At 44.1% G+C, this 19,181-nt stretch overlaps 1 protein-coding gene and 1 long non-coding RNA gene across 5 annotated transcripts in view; one reads left to right on the forward strand and one right to left on the reverse strand.

The window, feature by feature from the left end:
• Positions 1 to 657: 657 nt before the first annotated feature.
• Positions 658 to 19,181, reverse strand: part of Zyx (lipoma-preferred partner zyxin) — a 34,897-nt gene continuing 16,373 nt past the window's right edge. For 2 of the 4 annotated variants that reach the window (XM_088183222.1, XM_088183221.1), the window contains 4 exons: positions 12,870 to 13,543; positions 7,147 to 8,042; positions 3,913 to 3,992; positions 658 to 2,273 (listed from right to left, as the gene is read on the reverse strand). In XM_088183222.1, the coding sequence (XP_088039348.1) occupies positions 949 to 2,208 (1,260 nt within the window). In that variant the 5' untranslated portion in view covers positions 2,209 to 2,273; positions 3,913 to 3,992; positions 7,147 to 8,042; positions 12,870 to 13,543 and the 3' untranslated portion in view covers positions 658 to 948. Of the gene's footprint in view, positions 2,274 to 3,912; positions 3,993 to 7,146; positions 8,117 to 12,869; positions 13,544 to 19,181 lie in introns of those variants that run through there. The other 2 variants (XM_088183224.1, XM_088183225.1) reach the window with 2 other exon arrangements.
• LOC148236931 (uncharacterized) lies at positions 3,110 to 5,754 on the forward strand. The gene is made up of 3 exons (XR_015809126.1): positions 3,110 to 3,379; positions 3,675 to 3,794; positions 3,881 to 5,754. It is a non-coding gene; the product is annotated as an uncharacterized LOC148236931 (long non-coding RNA).

Here is a 19,181-nt window from a genome sequence, read left to right on the forward strand (position 1 = left end):
TTGGATAAATTCTGTATAAATATAACTAGAATATCCATTTTGAAATGTCTTGATTTAGTTAAAATAATTACCGAATGTAAGAACTTTTGAACCAATAGCACTCTATAAGTGGTAATATGTAATAAATCATTTTACAACCGACTCTTCAGATCGATATATGCATGAACGGTTTATTAAAATAAAGTATAAGCCCTCAATATGACTTTATAATAAAAGAAATTTTATCCACATAAAAAATTATTTATAAAAGTATTATAAAATACAAACATAAACAATACATTGTATTAATACTGCAACGTATATAAAAGGCATTTTTACAAATAATAATGATTAAAAAAGAATTAGATATTATTATCTATATAATATTAGTCTCATTCGAGTTTTTCATAACGTAAGTTAACAATAGTTAGCTTCGATAAAATCTACTTATACATATATTATAAATTGTTTATACTTTTTAACCTATCAGACAGTACTTTTTGGATTCATCTATTTAAATGAAAACAACGTAGTTAAAAATGCAAATACAGTAACTAAAGATACTAAAGGAATGATGTTCTATGTTACTTAAAAATAAAATAAAAAATATAAAGCGAAGACTCGGAATTAAATTAATTTAAAGTAAGTGGAATGTTAGTTAAATCATAATGGCACGAGTTTTAAACAATAATTAAATTTTAATATATACGCATACAAAAGAGATCACTTGCCATATTTGACTTTAAAATCTAAAGGAATACACAGCCGAAACAATTTGAAAATGATCTCTCCGGTATTATAATAACTTACATAAAGAAAAAATGGACTACGTCAAAGCTGCGAGTGACGATCGTACGTAACAAACAAAGGAACAAGTTTATACTCAACAAGCCTTACTATGTCTATTCTATAGAAATCAATTTATTATTTATTTTGTTCATAGTAAGACGACGACGACGAACGTATAGATTATATGCGATCTGTGAGCGCTTTAACTCGTTCCGCATTACAACTCTTACATAAAACGGCGCCATCGAGCGGATAGCATCCTCGGCCTTCGGCTTCAGAGGATAGAACCAGACCGCAGTCGACGCATCTGTAGCATTCGACGTGAAAGCTGCGGTCCAACGCGACGACTCGGACCGTGCCTTTCTTGTTCGATTCGGAGATTATGGGTTGATTGCATACGCAACAACGAGGTGCAAATTTTTTGTGGAAATCTTCGATGCAATGAACGCGATTGGTAGCGTCCACCGTGAACGGAATTCCGTCGAGGCTCTGACCGCAGACGACGCACGTGAAACACGTCGGATGGTACGGTTTTCCGGTGGCTCTCAAGATTCGATCCAAAATGGGCTTGGTACATACGGAACACTTTTCTAATGTGTTGAAATAGTCTTCTTTGCAGTGCGGTTTACCGTTGTGCGCGTAAAACGGCTTGCCTTGTAGGTTGATGGCGCATTTGCAGCAGATGAAGCATCGGATGTGGTAGAGCTTATCCATGGCCGTGCAGCCCGACGATTCTCCGATGATTTTTTCGCCGCATTGTGCGCACGTGCCGTACACGTCGGCGTCTTTGGGGTCGGAGAGCGAGCGCATCATCAGTTCGGTGAGAGCGTCGACTTCGGCAGCCGTCGAAGACGCTCCTCCGACCGCACCTCGGCCGCCGCAGACGGAATAAGCGGAGCCCGAGTGGGCCGACAGCTGAGACGGCGGTCTCGGATAGACCGGCTCGTACAGAGATTCGTATGCGGACGAGTTATATCCGGTACAGTCCGGTCTCTCGGCGGCTCGGCGCAGCTCACTATAGCTGGAGCTCACCGGAGAGGGCGGCGCGGTGGATCCTAGGGGGGGAGGGTGCGGGACTAGATCGGCGGCGCCGACGACGTTATTGTAGAGGCGCTCGTTAGCGTAGAGACGCTCGTTGGCGAAGTGGCGATCGTTAGCGTAGAGGCGCTCGTTGGTATAGAGCTGGTTGCCGGCGGACGGCAGCGCAGTGGAGTAGGACGGCTCCCTCGGGCCGCCGACCAAACAGCTGACGGGAATCACCGGCGGCGGAGGGTCGTCGTCTTCGTCGTCGTCGGGATCCCGACGCGGCTTGGACGGCAACGAAGGCGCCGGCGAGGGCGCTTCGTTGGGCGGCCGGAGGGGTTTGCTCGGTACGACTGGGGCGCTGCCGGGGCGCCGCGGCTTAGGAGGCAACGCAGGCGCCGTGCGACGGATGTCCATCTCAGCTGCCAGACCGCGCCCGCTGACGTTTCGCGAGGTGTTACCAGAATGACGAATTCCTGCGACTACACAAAAATAAATAGTAATAGGTATTTATAAAAGATATCTAGGTATCTACATTTGCTATTACTGTAATGATACTCATACATCTTTTGTAAAATGTATCGAAATGTATATCAATATAAATGGTCAGTATTTTATTCAAAAAACTGATAATATTATTTATAATTTGATAGATTTTCACAAAAACGTTATGTTTGTTATTCGAAACGCCAAATCCAATAACCGAGAGATTCGACCGATATATGGATGAAAAAATAATTTAAATGCCTTGAACAAATTCTAAACAAACTTCCACAGCACAATTCCTAACTAAATTTAGGGTATAACTCAAATATGGAATAAAAAATGCGAATTCGTGTAAATCATATATACAGTACGTCCAAGATATGAACAAGGCGCTGTGTAGTGGGGGTGGTGTTGTATGGGCAGCGTCAGGCTAGCGCCGGATGGATTCGTCCGGCACGTCTGAAATGGTAGGCACTAGCCCATACAACACCATCCCCACTACACGGCACGGGTGCCGGGTGAATCCATCCGGCACGTGTGAAACCGGCCTAACATTTTGGATGGGCTATACTCAAATTTAATTGACTCATCGCCCACTATTCAACGACAAAAATTTTCATCTCCCACCACTGGAAAAAGAAGCATTTCTATCCTATTTATATTTTTATTCATTTCATTTCTTAGTTAAAATTTTACTAATATTTTTCCTAATTTTATTTCTTGACGATACTAAAAACGTATTCTTTATTTGTTCTTGTTTGCAAATTATTCTTTATTAGCATTTAATTATTTAGCTCATGGACAACATGTATTTGGTTAGGACCATCTCAGTTCGCCTCAGAAGAACAAAAATGTCCGCTGGCAACTTCGCGCGATTTATAACGGCAAAACGTGAATATCGGGAGTTGCGGCGCCAGTTCTTCAGTAAATCATTCCAAGCCTCTTCATCACGTTACCAGAGTGCCACAAAGTCTTGGCCACAATAAAACGTAAATAAATATACGTATATAAATGGTGAAAATATTTTCATCTTAAAACTCATCAACGGATAAAGAAATATAGCGAAGTACGGGAAGAAAAAGTTATTAAACCTTTTTTCACAGTGAGTATGCAATACCTTACCTTAAAACGCTTATCATGATTGTCCGCGGTTTAGATGTAGCTTGAATTTAAAAAAAGCATGCACGTGTTTTAGGTTAACCGCCATTTTTATAATAGCTTCATTAAATAAGGTGACTAGATTTTGAAAATATCAAGCTACCTTATTTAAAATAGACAAAAGGAGGATGTCTGGTCACCTTACGCTAAAGCATTTTCAAAAAAACAACCTGCTGTATGTAGATGCAAAAAACTCCTGCAATTGACGATTGCTAACTAATATTTGTAATTATTTGTAGTATGTCATCATTTTGCTGGGAAAAATGTTGGTTCAACGTAAAGAAAACTTAAAAATGAAGAAACTGGACGTTTTAGTTCAAGTCACAACTAATACAATGATATTTGATTCATATCTTAAGGTAAAATAGTATAGTACTTACATATGTACATGTATGAGATTTATATAAACACTTGAAAAATTTTATTTTTATGTTTACAATTTCAGGATGAATATCTATACAGATTGTAGAAACCCACCATGAATGCTGATGCTGCGAATTCAACATCGTCCGAACATTGTAGAAGAGATGTAAAACCCAAAACCACATCAGCAGCACCTAAAGAAAGAAAAAGACGGTATTTCATTTGCATGCTAAAGAAAGATGAAACATTTTAGTTCCCATTGATTATTGTAACGATATATGTGTAATTTTACCATTACCACTCAACGAAACATGTATGTTTAAATACTCTTGTTTGCTAATTCAAATATCTAAAATGGTGCTTCTAGTCTAGTTTTAAATATAGTTTTTACAAACAAGAATATTAAGAATTCAGACATCAACTTGTAACTGTTTAAACTGTTTAAAAACTAGAGCTAAGTAAAAGCACATCGTAAGGAATAAAAAATATTTCGAATGTTATTGGCACAGAGTAGCACATAATATGTATATCTAACCACATGGAGATTTTTAAACATTACTATACTCTGGTTGTTTTAAGAATGTATTTCTAGTTTCAATTCGTAATGACTTATTAGTGGTCATATTATATATTTTTATTTCAAGTGATACATTTTGAGATAAAGAGGTGTACATCAGTGCTCTTCAACCTTTTTACATCTGCGGCCCGGTGAAAATGGGAAAAATATTTCGCGGACCGGCATCAACCCAAAATAAAAACCAATATTAGATAGAATATTATTTATTTAATACTATAAAATTACAATTTTTTGTTAGTTCGACATTTGCTACTGCTTTTTTGCAAGCAAATTTGATACACGTGGTTGCAGCGTGCTTTCTGAGAGACGAAGCGCTGAACTAACATCCAATCGATTCCTCTGTTTGGTTTTTATTACTCACATAGATGAAAAAGTCTTTTCACACAAACATGAAGTTGAAAAAACTACCAAAGCTGTGTCGCATCAGTAGGGGATTCCCGAATCTTGTATTCCCCGAATCGGGTGAAAGTTTGCACGGACCGGCAATAATTTCTTGTGGACTGGCGCCGGTCCGCGGGCTACCAGGTTGAAGACTACTAGTGTACATTACTTGGACATAAATATATACATATATTGCTTCTGTTGCGAAACTTGCTATACCACTTACAATCATCGATGTTGAACATTACGAATAAAAAAATGTTAGTTGCTGTTATAATTGCATATATCAGGTATTGGAAAACCCTTATAGCCTTGATTCCCCAACGATTATGAAACTTGTTGGGAAGATAATGCATCAAGCTGGTTTTATTAGCTATATTTTGATAGAAATCTACCTTGCAGAGGGTCTTATAACACAACTTCAAAAATCTTTCAATGCAGTTTCCTTATCTTTGTTACATTAACTTATTATATGCTGCAAATAAAACCCACTTTGGATATTTGTTGTAGTATTTTTTTGTGTAGCCTCATCTTAAGCGTTTCATGTACCGTGACATTTGTATTTACTTACCTCATTATTTTTTTCGGTTTCAATCTATAAAGAACACAGAGAGTTTTATGTTTGTAAAATGCTTAAGATATTTCTGTACATAATGGCCTTCTTAGCTTAGTTTTTTTAAATCTAGATCAATTTTTTTCTCGTTTCTTTTGGAATGACCTCTGTTGTTGGTCGACTTGATAGTATACTCAGTTGTTAGAGGTTTTATGACCTTAACTTATGCTAAGATTGGTTATGCTCTTTAAGTCCTTTAAATTTATTGCTTGTTTCTGTAGCTCTTGAGCCAGTGATTGCTTATTTTTCTTTATATTAACACATCTCATGCGGGGCCGATTGAGCATAAGTTAATGAGTGACGAGAGCGTATTCCAGTCGTGCGCGCAATTAGTCGCGACAGCATATAAGACATTTTAAATCTTTACGATAAAAAAAAGAAGAAATATAAACATTCACCTACAATATTATGATGTTTTTCAGAATCAGTTTCTCACGTGCACTTAATAATTCTTAAATATAAAGACTACACTAATAATACGTAATAAAAATCAATATTTTACTAAAGAGTGATACCGTGAAAAACAGTCTCCTCTATGAAGCGGAACTTAACAAAAACCAGAAATGTATCTTGTTTCCCCGCGTTTTTTACGTGCACTACAAACACGACACTTTCGGGTTGGATATTTTACGGTTTGGCTTGTGACAATTCTTTCTAATTTATGTAGGCGGAAATCTTTTGAAGGTCAAAGAGGATGGTCAGGCACATTTCTTTGTCTTTGAGTGGATGCAAAGAGTTGCGGGTCTGTTGAAATCTGATTCGTAGCAGATGTTGAAGGCTGACTTAGCAAGTTGGGTTCTTCTAACGCCCAATATCTCCTGACAAGATAAATATTTTTTTTGTATCTAATTTTATTTGCCGGATTCATAGAATAAACTATATAGGCGTTAAATAATGCACAGTTTATCTAAAACATCACTACGCGCTTTTCCATTTCACCGTTTTTCTCATAATCTTATAATATGACAAATACTGATCTGCGCGGTCAACCCCTTTCATAAATTTATTATATTGCACGATGCAGGTAGGTTTCCTAATTGGCAATTTAGTCTGCTAATGGATCTTTCCTGTGTCTGTGAATTCCGATGAATGAATGTTGGAAATCATTCGGACATATCTTTTCGATTTCCAAATCTGAATCATTGTTCCATTTTTATTTCTTAAAAATTTGGACTCATTTTCTCGCAACCTGCATGTTTTTAAACCGTCAGGCAAACCCCCTGTTGACACGGATCGTCCCGCAAATCCTTATTTTATTTTGAAGAAGTGTTTCAGTGGTAGAAACGCTATTGTAGAAGTTGTCCATGTACACGTGGTGCCATAAGTTGTAATGGGGTTGTATTGCAGTTTCATTGGTTTTTATTAGAGGCCAACGCTGATAAGTTGAAATGAAGTATTGCTTGACTTCGTACGTCAAGAATTTAGAAATGGGGATTTTAGCGTCTCCCGTAATCGCTAATTTAATGTGACGCATCACACGAGATAAATATTCCGGCGGGCAACTGGAAGTAGCCTCGTCGCAATAGAATAGAAAGTTATTCAGATCTCCAGACTTGGGATCGAATGAACAGGGGATGAATCTTGTAAATTCTTCGACCGACATAATAACAGGGGTGATCGAAGGTACAATTAAAGGCTCCGAAATGACCGAAGGTAAAGGGTCAGGGCTTACTGAAGTTGAAGGGGTAACCATTGAATTTGGTAACGTAAGATCAAAGAATAGGGGTGTGGGGTTAGAGCGAGTATGAGCAATCTTGACAGACTTGTAAGGACTTACAGTTTAAGAAGTTCCCTTGCTGGAAAAGCGGCAATTCTCTCAGCTCACGCAGATTGACTGGTGAGGCTCCAAATTTCGAACTGGGCAGCACGTGCGTGGGCGTTCGCTTGGCTGGACGTTCGAAGCTTTGGTTCAAGGTCGTTGAACTGTGTCTCAATGAAGATCCTGAAGTGGATCCTCAAGGGATCCGGTAGAGGTTCGAAATTGGAATGAAAGAACGATATGGCGTGGCGTTGTTTATTTGCAGCAGCGTCGCGGTAGGACGGGTTAGCGCTAGTTCTCACTGTAGGACTGCCGGCTGCTGGAGAAAGAAGAGCGTTTTGCAGCAAAAAGGCTGCTTTATAGGCACGCTTTCGGCCTTGACAATGTAAATTTTGGCCATAACCCAGTATACAATATACTAACTTAATCCTACATATATATGTACTTGAGGTATTTTCGGGTTGTTTGCTTATAGTTTTTTTTGTCGTGATATTTCAGCTGGGTCGCACCAGCCATCGTCGGACGAATTTACTGCGTCGGTTTTTGGTTTCTATTCCTTGTGTAAACGTAGCGCATCGGTGGCGGTTTTGTTCGTAGTTATATTTTTAGGTACATGGCGCGTTAAGGTGGTCGTGTTGTTCTTCGGATTTTTGGCCCTTGTTTTTGAACGTGGCGCGTCGAGATTATTTTTGGACGATATATATTTGTTTTTGTTTTGGAGCATGGACGGGACCATTGCTCTGGTGATACTGGTGGGCTTCCTTCAGCCGGGACCTTTCTTGGGTCCACACTGCGCACTTGAACAGTGTGTGGTCAGCGTCGTCGACTGGCTTCTCGCAGTGGTGGCACCCCTCTGTTGGCTCCTTTCCTATCTTTTTTAGGAAAGACCCGAAGCAGCCGTGTCCGGTGAGCACCTTTTTTTTTTTCTGTGAGGGGGGAAACCTTCAATAAGCGCCACCGTTTCTACAGAAACAGTGACAGTGTGGGATTTTTACCCACTAAAACCCCCCTCCGCTCCTACTGCCTCCCGGTACTTAACTCGACTGTAATGCTTCGAGAGGCAGCGTGGCCCGGCGCACTTCCTTTGTCTCGGGTAGATCGAGAGGTGATAAGTCACCACCTCCCGAAATCCCTGTCTCTCACTGCGTCGCGTCTGTTTAACGCGACGCAGTTTATCCTGGCGATGATGCTCTTCCAGTGTTCTAGGGTAGGTCGAAAGGCTAAGTTTCAGCGACCCTTCGGTGACTCGTTCCAACGTTCCCTCCAGCGTTCGAAGGTGACTTTTCTGGCGTCGTCTTTCGACTGCCCGTTGTAGATGCGTTGTCTTTCGAACGCGAGGAGGTCAATAGGCGGTATGCCGGAGACGGTGAGAGTGGCTGCTTCGGAGACCGTGCGATAGGCCGAAGCTATCCTTAATGCGCTGGTTCTCTGAACTCTAGCCAGCTTGAGCCGAGTTCTCTCCACCCTCATGGAGTCGGCCCATACAGGGGCTCCGTAGAGGAGGATGGAGTGGACCACTTCGTTGTATAGGCGTCGACGTTTTGATTTTGGTCCTCCGATGTTCGGCATCAATCTGGCGAGTTCTTCAGCGACGATCGCCGCCTTAGTCGCCGCCTTGTCTGCGTGTACCGCAAATCGAAGCTTGTCGTCAAGGTGAACTCCGAGGTACCTCAACGATCTGCTAAAAGGAACCTCGAAGCCGTCAAAGACGAGTTTGGGCGGCTCTAGTTGCCTGCGCCTGGTGAAAAGCACAGCTTCTGTTTTCTGGACTGCGAGCTCCAGTCCGGCGCCGTCTAGCCAACTCTTGACGCTTCGCAGGGCCTCTTCGCCGGCAATTTTGATGGACGTCGTAGACTTTCCGGTAATCAAAATGGCGACGTCGTCCGCGAAGGCGACCATTCTGGCTTCGTCGGGCATGGGCGCTCTCAGCAGTCCATCGTACATGACGTTCCAGAGAGCGGGTCCTAAGACCGAACCCTGGGGAACGCCTGCAGTGACCGCTCGCTGAAAGCTTTCGCCCATGCATTCGTACTGCAGCACCCTGTCCGAGAAGTAACTTTCGATCATTCGGATCAAGTATGCTGGAGTGCCGATTTTAGCCAGAGCTACTAGGATGGAGCTCCAGCGGGCCGAGTTGAACGCGTTTCGGACGTCGAGCGCGATCAACACAACGTTTGCGCTGCGCTTGACGCTTCCCTGCCAGGCTTCGCGGACGGTTTCGATCACCTGTTCGATGGCGCCTATTGTCGAGCGCCCTCGGCGGAAGCCGTGCTGATGGGGCGAGAGCCTTTTGTCGGTGTCCTCCAGTACTGTCTGGAGCCGTTCAAGGATCAGCCTCTCTAGGATCTTGCCCAAGCCGTCCAGCATGCAAAGTGGACGGTATGCTGAGGGACCGGGTGTCGCCTTGGTGCCCTTTGGTATCAGGACCAGCCTTTGGCGCTTCCATGACGCGTCGAAGATTCCTTCGGCAAGGCACGAGTTAAGGGCTGCGAGTAGCAGCTCGGGATCCTTATCCGCGATGCGCTTCAAGACGGCGTTTGGGACGCCGTCGGGTCCCGGCGCCCTTGCAGAGTTAATTCGCTTTGCCGCTCCCTGCAGCTCTTCTTTGGAGAATGGCAGGACTCCGCTTGAAAGCTCTGCTGCTGGGTCGCAGGTTGCAGTTCGGTCGGTAGTGGGGTGCCGCGGGAACAGTCCGTCGACCACCGCCTCCATGGTTTCATGGTTGTTCAGGTAGTGGTCTTCGTTCCGGACGCTTAGTTTATTGCGTACTATCCTGTACGGCAGCCCCCAAGGATCTTCGTCGACCGACTTGCAGAGTTCGTCCCAGCTGCGCGCTTTGCTTTGCTTAATAGCTAGGCGCAGCGCGTTTTTAGCGTTCTTGTAGTCCTGGCGTTCTTGTGGCACGGCGAAATGGTGCCTGTGGGCGCGTCTGCGGGACGCTGTGCAGGCGCGTCGCAGGTCGGCGATCTCGTCCGTCCACCAGTAGGCCGGTTTCCGGTGTAGATTTGAGCCGCGCTTGGGCATCGATGCGTCGCGCAGGAGCTCGTTTAGCGAGCGTACTACTTTTTCCGCTGAGGCGTCCGATCGCGCGATGCCTTTGACCGTCTCGCTCCTAGTAGCTACCAATTTGTCGAGGGCTTCGCGGTCTAGTTTTCGAACGCACCAGCCCCGCGCTGTGTGCGGCGGTGGCCTGTAGCTTCGGTCGGCAAGCTCGAAGCTGACGTAGCGGTGGTCGCTGTGCGAGTGGACATCTAGCACGCGCCATCCTCGAATTCTTCCCGCTAGGGCTTCATCGACGAACGTGACGTCGATTACTGACCCCGTGCTGCCCCGAACGAAGGTAAACTCTCCTCCCGTGTTTGCAACGTGCAGGTGCAGGTTTGACGCCATGTCGCAAAGAAGAGCTCCTCTTGCGTCGGTAGATGCTGCACCCCATTCGACGGATTTTGCATTAAAATCGCCTGCTACGATGACCGGAAGCGTCGATCTTCGGACGCTCTCTTCTAGGCCGGCGATGCTGCGGTTAAAGTCTTCCATAGGGGAGTTCGGCGAAAAGTAGCAGCTGTAAACGCGTAAGTCGCCCAGCTCTATCCAGGTCCAGCCGACGGTGCTGAGGGCGTTTGCAGCGTTGGTCAGAAGCAGGTGGCTGCTAGATGGTACATGAAGAGCGGCATTTGACCCTTTATCAGAATGCCAGCGCCTCGGTAAGTTGTGGTTCTGCTCAGAGACTATTGCGACGTCTGTGCGCTCGTCAACTATAGTTTGCTGCAGCAAGTCTTGCGCAGCCCTGCATTTGTTGAGGTTTATTTGCAGAAACCGTACTGACATTTCGAGGCTTTTCTGCAGCGCGCTAGCTCCGCTCTAAAAGCAGGGCAATCAGCGCTTCCGTAGCGGTGCGGAGTTGTGGCTAAGTTGCCAGTCTCGCTGGTGCAGACGATGCATCTTGGTACACTTTTACATTCAGTTGCTTTGTGACCAGTCTTCCAGCAGCTTCTGCAAAGTCCCGAGCGGTCGGGCGCCCTGCACCGCGTGGCAGTGTGGCCGTATGCTGAGCATCGGTAGCACCTTAGCATGTCGATGCGCATTCTGATGCGGCATCGTACTAGGCCGATCTTGATGCGCCCCTCTTTTAGCTGAGCGTCGGTCCTGGCGGTGTGTGGCACTTTGGCGACGCAAACTTGGGTCCCGCAATAGGCCTCCTTTAAGCTGATAATCGTGATCTTCTCTTTTTCTGAGTCACCAAGAGACTCAGCTAGTGAGTCGATCACGTCTGCTGCGATGACGCCTTCGTCCAGATCGCGGATGGTGACCGTCATGGTGGCTGTGCTTGTGGGCCTAGTCACCTTAGCTCCAGGTCCTGCCGCTTCTATTAGTGCAGTTTGGAGGACGTCAGATCCTTCGCCGTTTTTTCCCAGGCGAAGCAGCAGTTCGCCTTTCTGGGTGCGCTTAGTTGCGCGGACGTCGAGAGTGGTCCCTTTTGTGGCTACGCTGACCTGACGCAGGATGCTGGCGTAGGACTTCGGCGCTTCGCCGGCACAGGTGAGCACAAGGGTAGTCTCCGCCAATTTGGCTCTTCTCTTTCTGCGCGGTTTGTTACCCGCTGCTTGTTTTTCTGGGGCTGCAGACGTTGCTGCTGCCTCTTCTTGGAGCCGTGTCGACGTTTTTGCCTTCGATTTTGACCGCCTGCTGTCAGTGTTTGAATTTCTCTTTCTGCTGACCTGCTTCCAATCTTCTAAAGTTGTAGAAGAAGCTTTGTGGCCGGCTAGGGTCTGTTTTTTTCCCCTTCAGGCTGTGCAGCTTGGGCCTGATGGTTGACTTCAGAGTGCATTTTTAACTCTTTGTTTGAAGTTGCAGCAATGTTTTTGCCGCTAGGCAGCGTCTGCGTTGCTGCAGTGGCGGTTGCTTTTCTGCAGCTACTTCCTTGCATGGCCTGTGAAGGTTGTTCAGCAAGAATCATCCTAAGTGCCATAATCCCCTCCTTTATGGGTTTATGCACATTGGGATGACTTTTTGCGAACCTCGCTAGGTCCATCACCGCTCTGTTAAGCCGAGCTTCACGGTCGTTCGCGTCCGGCGACATGGTTTGTTTCTGTATTATTATTTTTTTTAAAACTTAGTCGTCCCGCGAAAATGCCCGGAAAATTCAGGATTTTATTCCAAAGATTTGCTTACAAAATGTCCGGAAAATTCGGAAAATTTTTTCTTTAAACTTTGAAAATCTGGAAAATTTTGGTGGGATGCTTTTGGTCTGCAACCCACAACCCCGAAAAGCCCGGAAAATGTTTTAAAAGACAGCAACTTACCCGGAAAAATCCCGGAAAAGCGCTATTTTGAAATTGTTTTTTTTAGTGTCCGTAGTTTCACTTGGAAAATTTTTCGGAAAATCCGGAAAACTAGATTTCCTCCAAATGTCGGAAAAACCCGGAAAAGTCCAAGTCCAGGTTTTCCGACTTTCCCGGGAGCACTTTTAGTGTCACTTTCACTATCACAAGTTATCTCCAACAGCTGGTCCGTCCAGCTGATCTCCGAATCCTCAGGGTTCTAAGATCACTAAAGAATGCGCCCGGCTGTTAGGCCTGCGCCCCCTTTGCTGGACTAAACTGGTCTCCAATGTCTGGTCTTCCAATCCTCAAGATCTTCGAAGAATGCGCCCGCCTGTTGGGCCTGCGCCCCTTTCGCTAGAGCAACCGGCCGCACGTCCTCTCTGTACAAGTGCCAATGCGCAACTGTCCGGTGAGCACCTGGGTCAAGCTCAGTTCACCATGGCCCGTCTGGCACCGTATCTTGAGGTTTGGAATGAGCTTCTGGGTCCACCGGCCCTTGAGTGCCGTTTCCCAGCATTCTTGCCATCAGTCGAGCGTGCGCTTTCGGGCGTCGTCCCTTGGCAGGCCTTCGTGCATTTCCTGCTTTTAGCGCGAGCAGGTCGATGGGCGGTATGCCGGGAACAGTCCTCCGACCACCGCCTCCATGTTGCCTGCATTATTAAGGAAGTGGTATTTGCTTCTGTCTGCCAGCTTGTTCCTGACGATCCTGTACGGCCTCCCCCAGGGATCTTCATCAATTGATTTGCACATTTCGGTCCAGCACCGCGCCTTGCTCTCCTTTATCGCATGGCGTAGGGCGCTTCTCGCCTCCTTGTAGCTGCGGTGCTTTTCCTCTCGACCGTGGTGTCTTTGCGCGCCTCTCCGGGCGGCTAGGCACGTGCGTCGGAGGTCGGCGATATCGTCGGTCCACTAGTACGCTGATCTGCGGCGGGTGTTACCCCCCAAGTCTGGGCATCGAGGTGTCGCACAGGAGCTCGTTCAGCGAGCGTACTACAGTTTCCACTCCAGCTTCAGCTTGAGCGGTGGTGTTGATCGCCTCGCTCTTCGCTGCTATCGCTTCGTCCAGGGCTTTGACATTCAGTTTTCTCACGCTCCATCCGCGTTTGGCATCCATAATTTCCTGCTAGCATCTGGAGTTGCAGGTGATCGGAAGGATGCGGCATAATATGAGTACATGCTAGAGAGGTCAGTCAATTGCTTGTCCTTTCTATGGAGAACCTCATCAATTACTACATGTACTAAAAAGAATAGAATATGAACTCCATTTTCTGAATTTGCCCATCCTCTAGGTATTAAAGCATTGCTGTAAGAACAGAACATTGACCTAGATATGGAAGATTCATTTGTTAAGCCAATGTCTGTCGGTCCACACAAAACTTTACCTATGTTTGAGTGGAAGTATTGGGCAATCTTGATTGGGAAACAGGCTGCCATTCTTGGTACTGTAACTACAGTTGGGGCTAGTGATGTTCCTGTCGGTGTTTATGTTGTATTTTTCTTTGAACCAATTAAGCACGGTCCAGGCTTCCTCTGTGGATTTACTTTGGATCTTAGCCCAGTCATTCCCTCTTATGGCGAATACACAAATCAAAAAGGAAACATCAAGGAATTTTTCTTTGTTGCTCATGACAACTGTATTTTCCTCTCCATTAACTATAGTTTTTATAGATACAGTTTCTCTATTCTTTGTCTCTGTGTATCTTGTGTAGTGACGTCTCATCTCATTTATCAATTTCTGGGCATCAAAACCCTGATATGCTAGTATCGCCTCGCTCTTCGCTGCTATCGCTTCGTCCAGGGCTTTGACATTCAGTTTTCTCACGCTCCATCCGCGTTTGGCATCCATAATTTCCTGCTAGCATCTGGAGTTGCAGGTGATCGGAAGGATGCGGCATAATATGAGTACATGCTAGAGAGGTCAGTCAATTGCTTGTCCTTTCTATGGAGAACCTCATCAATTACTACATGTACTAAAAAGAATAGAATATGAACTCCATTTTCTGAATTTGCCCATCCTCTAGGTATTAAAGCATTGCTGTGAGAACAGAACATTGACCTAGATATGGAAGATTCATTTGTTAAGCCAATGTCTGTCGGTCCACACAAAACTTTACCTATGTTTGAGTGGAAGTATTGGGCAATCTTGATTGGGAAACAGGCTGCCATTCTTGGTACTGTAACTACAGTTGGGGCTAGTGATGTTCCTGTCGGTGTTTATGTTGTATTTTTCTTTGAACCAATTAAGCACGGTCCAGGCTTCCTCTGTGGATTTACTTTGGATCTTAGCCCAGTCATTCCCTCTTATGGCGAATACACAAATCAAAAAGGAAACATCAAGGAATTTTTCTTTGTTGCTCATGACAACTGTATTTTCCTCTCCATTAACTATAGTTTTTATAGATACAGTTTCTCTATTCTTTGTCTCTGTGTATCTTGTGTAGTGACGTCTCATCTCATTTATCAATTTCTGGGCATCAAAACCCTGATATGCTAGTATCGCCTCGCTCTTCGCTGCTATCGCTTCGTCCAGGGCTTTGACATTCAGTTTTCTCACGCTCCATCCGCGTTTGGCATCCATAATTTCCTGCTAGCATCTGGAGTTGCAGGTGATCGGAAGGATGCGGCATAATATGAGTACATGCTAGAGAGGTCAGTCAATTGCTTGTCCTTTCTATGGAGAACCTCATCAATTACTACATGTACTAAAAAGAATAGAATATGAACTCCATTTTCTGAATTTGCCCATCCTCTAGGTATTAAAGCATTGCTGTAAGAACAGAACATTGACCTAGATATGGAAGATTCATTTGTTAAGCCAATGTCTGTCGGTCCACACAAAACTTTACCTATGTTTGAGTGGAAGTATTGGGCAATCTTGATTGGGAAACAGGCTGCCATTCTTGGTACTGTAACTACAGTTGGGGCTAGTGATGTTCCTGTCGGTGTTTATGTTGTATTTTTCTTTGAACCAATTAAGCACGGTCCAGGCTTCCTCTGTGGATTTACTTTGGATCTTAGCCCAGTCATTCCCTCTTATGGCGAATACACAAATCAAAAAGGAAACATCAAGGAATTTTTCTTTGTTGCTCATGACAACTGTATTTTCCTCTCCATTAACTATAGTTTTTATAGATACAGTTTCTCTATTCTTTGTCTCTGTGTATCTTGTGTAGTGACGTCTCATCTCATTTATCAATTTCTGGGCATCAAAACCCTGATATGCTAGTATCGCCTCGCTCTTCGCTGCTATCGCTTCGTCCAGGGCTTTGACATTCAGTTTTCTCACGCTCCATCCGCGTTTGGCATCCATAATTTCCTGCTAGCATCTGGAGTTGCAGGTGATCGGAAGGATGCGGCATAATATGAGTACATGCTAGAGAGGTCAGTCAATTGCTTGTCCTTTCTATGGAGAACCTCATCAATTACTACATGTACTAAAAAGAATAGAATATGAACTCCATTTTCTGAATTTGCCCATCCTCTAGGTATTAAAGCATTGCTGTAAGAACAGAACATTGACCTAGATATGGAAGATTCATTTGTTAAGCCAATGTCTGTCGGTCCACACAAAACTTTACCTATGTTTGAGTGGAAGTATTGGGCAATCTTGATTGGGAAACAGGCTGCCATTCTTGGTACTGTAACTACAGTTGGGGCTAGTGATGTTCCTGTCGGTGTTTATGTTGTATTTTTCTTTGAACCAATTAAGCACGGTCCAGGCTTCCTCTGTGGATTTACTTTGGATCTTAGCCCAGTCATTCCCTCTTATGGCGAATACACAAATCAAAAAGGAAACATCAAGGAATTTTTCTTTGTTGCTCATGACAACTGTATTTTCCTCTCCATTAACTATAGTTTTTATAGATACAGTTTCTCTATTCTTTGTCTCTGTGTATCTTGTGTAGTGACGTCTCATCTCATTTATCAATTTCTGGGCATCAAAACCCTGATATGCTAGTATCGCCTCGCTCTTCGCTGCTATCGCTTCGTCCAGGGCTTTGACATTCAGTTTTCTCACGCTCCATCCGCGTTTGGCATCCATAATTTCCTGCTAGCATCTGGAGTTGCAGGTGATCGGAAGGATGCGGCATAATATGAGTACATGCTAGAGAGGTCAGTCAATTGCTTGTCCTTTCTATGGAGAACCTCATCAATTACTACATGTACTAAAAAGAATAGAATATGAACTCCATTTTCTGAATTTGCCCATCCTCTAGGTATTAAAGCATTGCTGTAAGAACAGAACATTGACCTAGATATGGAAGATTCATTTGTTAAGCCAATGTCTGTCGGTCCACACAAAACTTTACCTATGTTTGAGTGGAAGTATTGGGCAATCTTGATTGGGAAACAGGCTGCCATTCTTGGTACTGTAACTACAGTTGGGGCTAGTGATGTTCCTGTCGGTGTTTATGTTGTATTTTTCTTTGAACCAATTAAGCACGGTCCAGGCTTCCTCTGTGGATTTACTTTGGATCTTAGCCCAGTCATTCCCTCTTATGGCGAATACACAAATCAAAAAGGAAACATCAAGGAATTTTTCTTTGTTGCTCATGACAACTGTATTTTCCTCTCCATTAACTATAGTTTTTATAGATACAGTTTCTCTATTCTTTGTCTCTGTGTATCTTGTGTAGTGACGTCTCATCTCATTTATCAATTTCTGGGCATCAAAACCCTGATATGCTAGTATCGCCTCGCTCTTCGCTGCTATCGCTTCGTCCAGGGCTTTGACATTCAGTTTTCTCACGCTCCATCCGCGTTTGGCATCCATAATTTCCTGCTAGCATCTGGAGTTGCAGGTGATCGGAAGGATGCGGCATAATATGAGTACATGCTAGAGAGGTCAGTCAATTGCTTGTCCTTTCTATGGAGAACCTCATCAATTACTACATGTACTAAAAAGAATAGAATATGAACTCCATTTTCTGAATTTGCCCATCCTCTAGGTATTAAAGCATTGCTGTAAGAACAGAACATTGACCTAGATATGGAAGATTCATTTGTTAAGCCAATGTCTGTCGGTCCACACAAAACTTTACCTATGTTTGAGTGGAAGTATTGGGCAATCTTGATTGGGAAACAGGCTGCCATTCTTGGTACTGTAACTACAGTTGGGGCTAGTGATGTTCCTGTCGGTGTTTATGTTGTATTTTTCTTTGAACCAATTAAGCACGGTCCAGGCTTCCTCTGTGGATTTACTTTGGATCTTAGCCCAGTCATTCCCTCTTATGGCGAATACACAAATCAAAAAGGAAACATCAAGGAATTTTTCTTTGTTGCTCATGACAACTGTATTTTCCTCTCCATTAACTATAGTTTTTATAGATACAGTTTCTCTATTCTTTGTCTCTGTGTATCTTGTGTAGTGACGTCTCATCTCATTTATCAATTTCTGGGCATCAAAACCCTGATATGCTAGTATCGCCTCGCTCTTCGCTGCTATCGCTTCGTCCAGGGCTTTGACATTCAGTTTTCTCACGCTCCATCCGCGTTTGGCATCCATAATTTCCTGCTAGCATCTGGAGTTGCAGGTGATCGGAAGGATGCGGCATAATATGAGTACATGCTAGAGAGGTCAGTCAATTGCTTGTCCTTTCTATGGAGAACCTCATCAATTACTACATGTACTAAAAAGAATAGAATATGAACTCCATTTTCTGAATTTGCCCATCCTCTAGGTATTAAAGCATTGCTGTAAGAACAGAACATTGACCTAGATATGGAAGATTCATTTGTTAAGCCAATGTCTGTCGGTCCACACAAAACTTTACCTATGTTTGAGTGGAAGTATTGGGCAATCTTGATTGGGAAACAGGCTGCCATTCTTGGTACTGTAACTACAGTTGGGGCTAGTGATGTTCCTGTCGGTGTTTATGTTGTATTTTTCTTTGAACCAATTAAGCACGGTCCAGGCTTCCTCTGTGGATTTACTTTGGATCTTAGCCCAGTCATTCCCTCTTATGGCGAATACACAAATCAAAAAGGAAACATCAAGGAATTTTTCTTTGTTGCTCATGACAACTGTATTTTCCTCTCCATTAACTATAGTTTTTATAGATACAGTTTCTCTATTCTTTGTCTCTGTGTATCTTGTGTAGTGACGTCTCATCTCATTTATCAATTTCTGGGCATCAAAACCCTGATATGCTAGTATCGCCTCGCTCTTCGCTGCTATCGCTTCGTCCAGGGCTTTGACATTCAGTTTTCTCACGCTCCATCCGCGTTTGGCATCCATAATTTCCTGCTAGCATCTGGAGTTGCAGGTGATCGGAAGGATGCGGCATAATATGAGTACATGCTAGAGAGGTCAGTCAATTGCTTGTCCTTTCTATGGAGAACCTCATCAATTACTACATGTACTAAAAAGAATAGAATATGAACTCCATTTTCTGAATTTGCCCATCCTCTAGGTATTAAAGCATTGCTGTGAGAACAGAACATTGACCTAGATATGGAAGATTCATTTGTTAAGCCAATGTCTGTCGGTCCACACAAAACTTTACCTATGTTTGAGTGGAAGTATTGGGCAATCTTGATTGGGAAACAGGCTGCCATTCTTGGTACTGTAACTACAGTTGGGGCTAGTGATGTTCCTGTCGGTGTTTATGTTGTATTTTTCTTTGAACCAATTAAGCACGGTCCAGGCTTCCTCTGTGGATTTACTTTGGATCTTAGCCCAGTCATTCCCTCTTATGGCGAATACACAAATCAAAAAGGAAACATCAA

The sequence above is a fragment of the Plectrocnemia conspersa genome, unplaced genomic scaffold, assembly GCF_051122295.1.
Source record: "Plectrocnemia conspersa isolate PC_06_02 unplaced genomic scaffold, ASM5112229v1 ptg000003l, whole genome shotgun sequence".
Lineage (NCBI taxonomy): Eukaryota > Metazoa > Arthropoda > Insecta > Trichoptera > Polycentropodidae > Plectrocnemia > Plectrocnemia conspersa.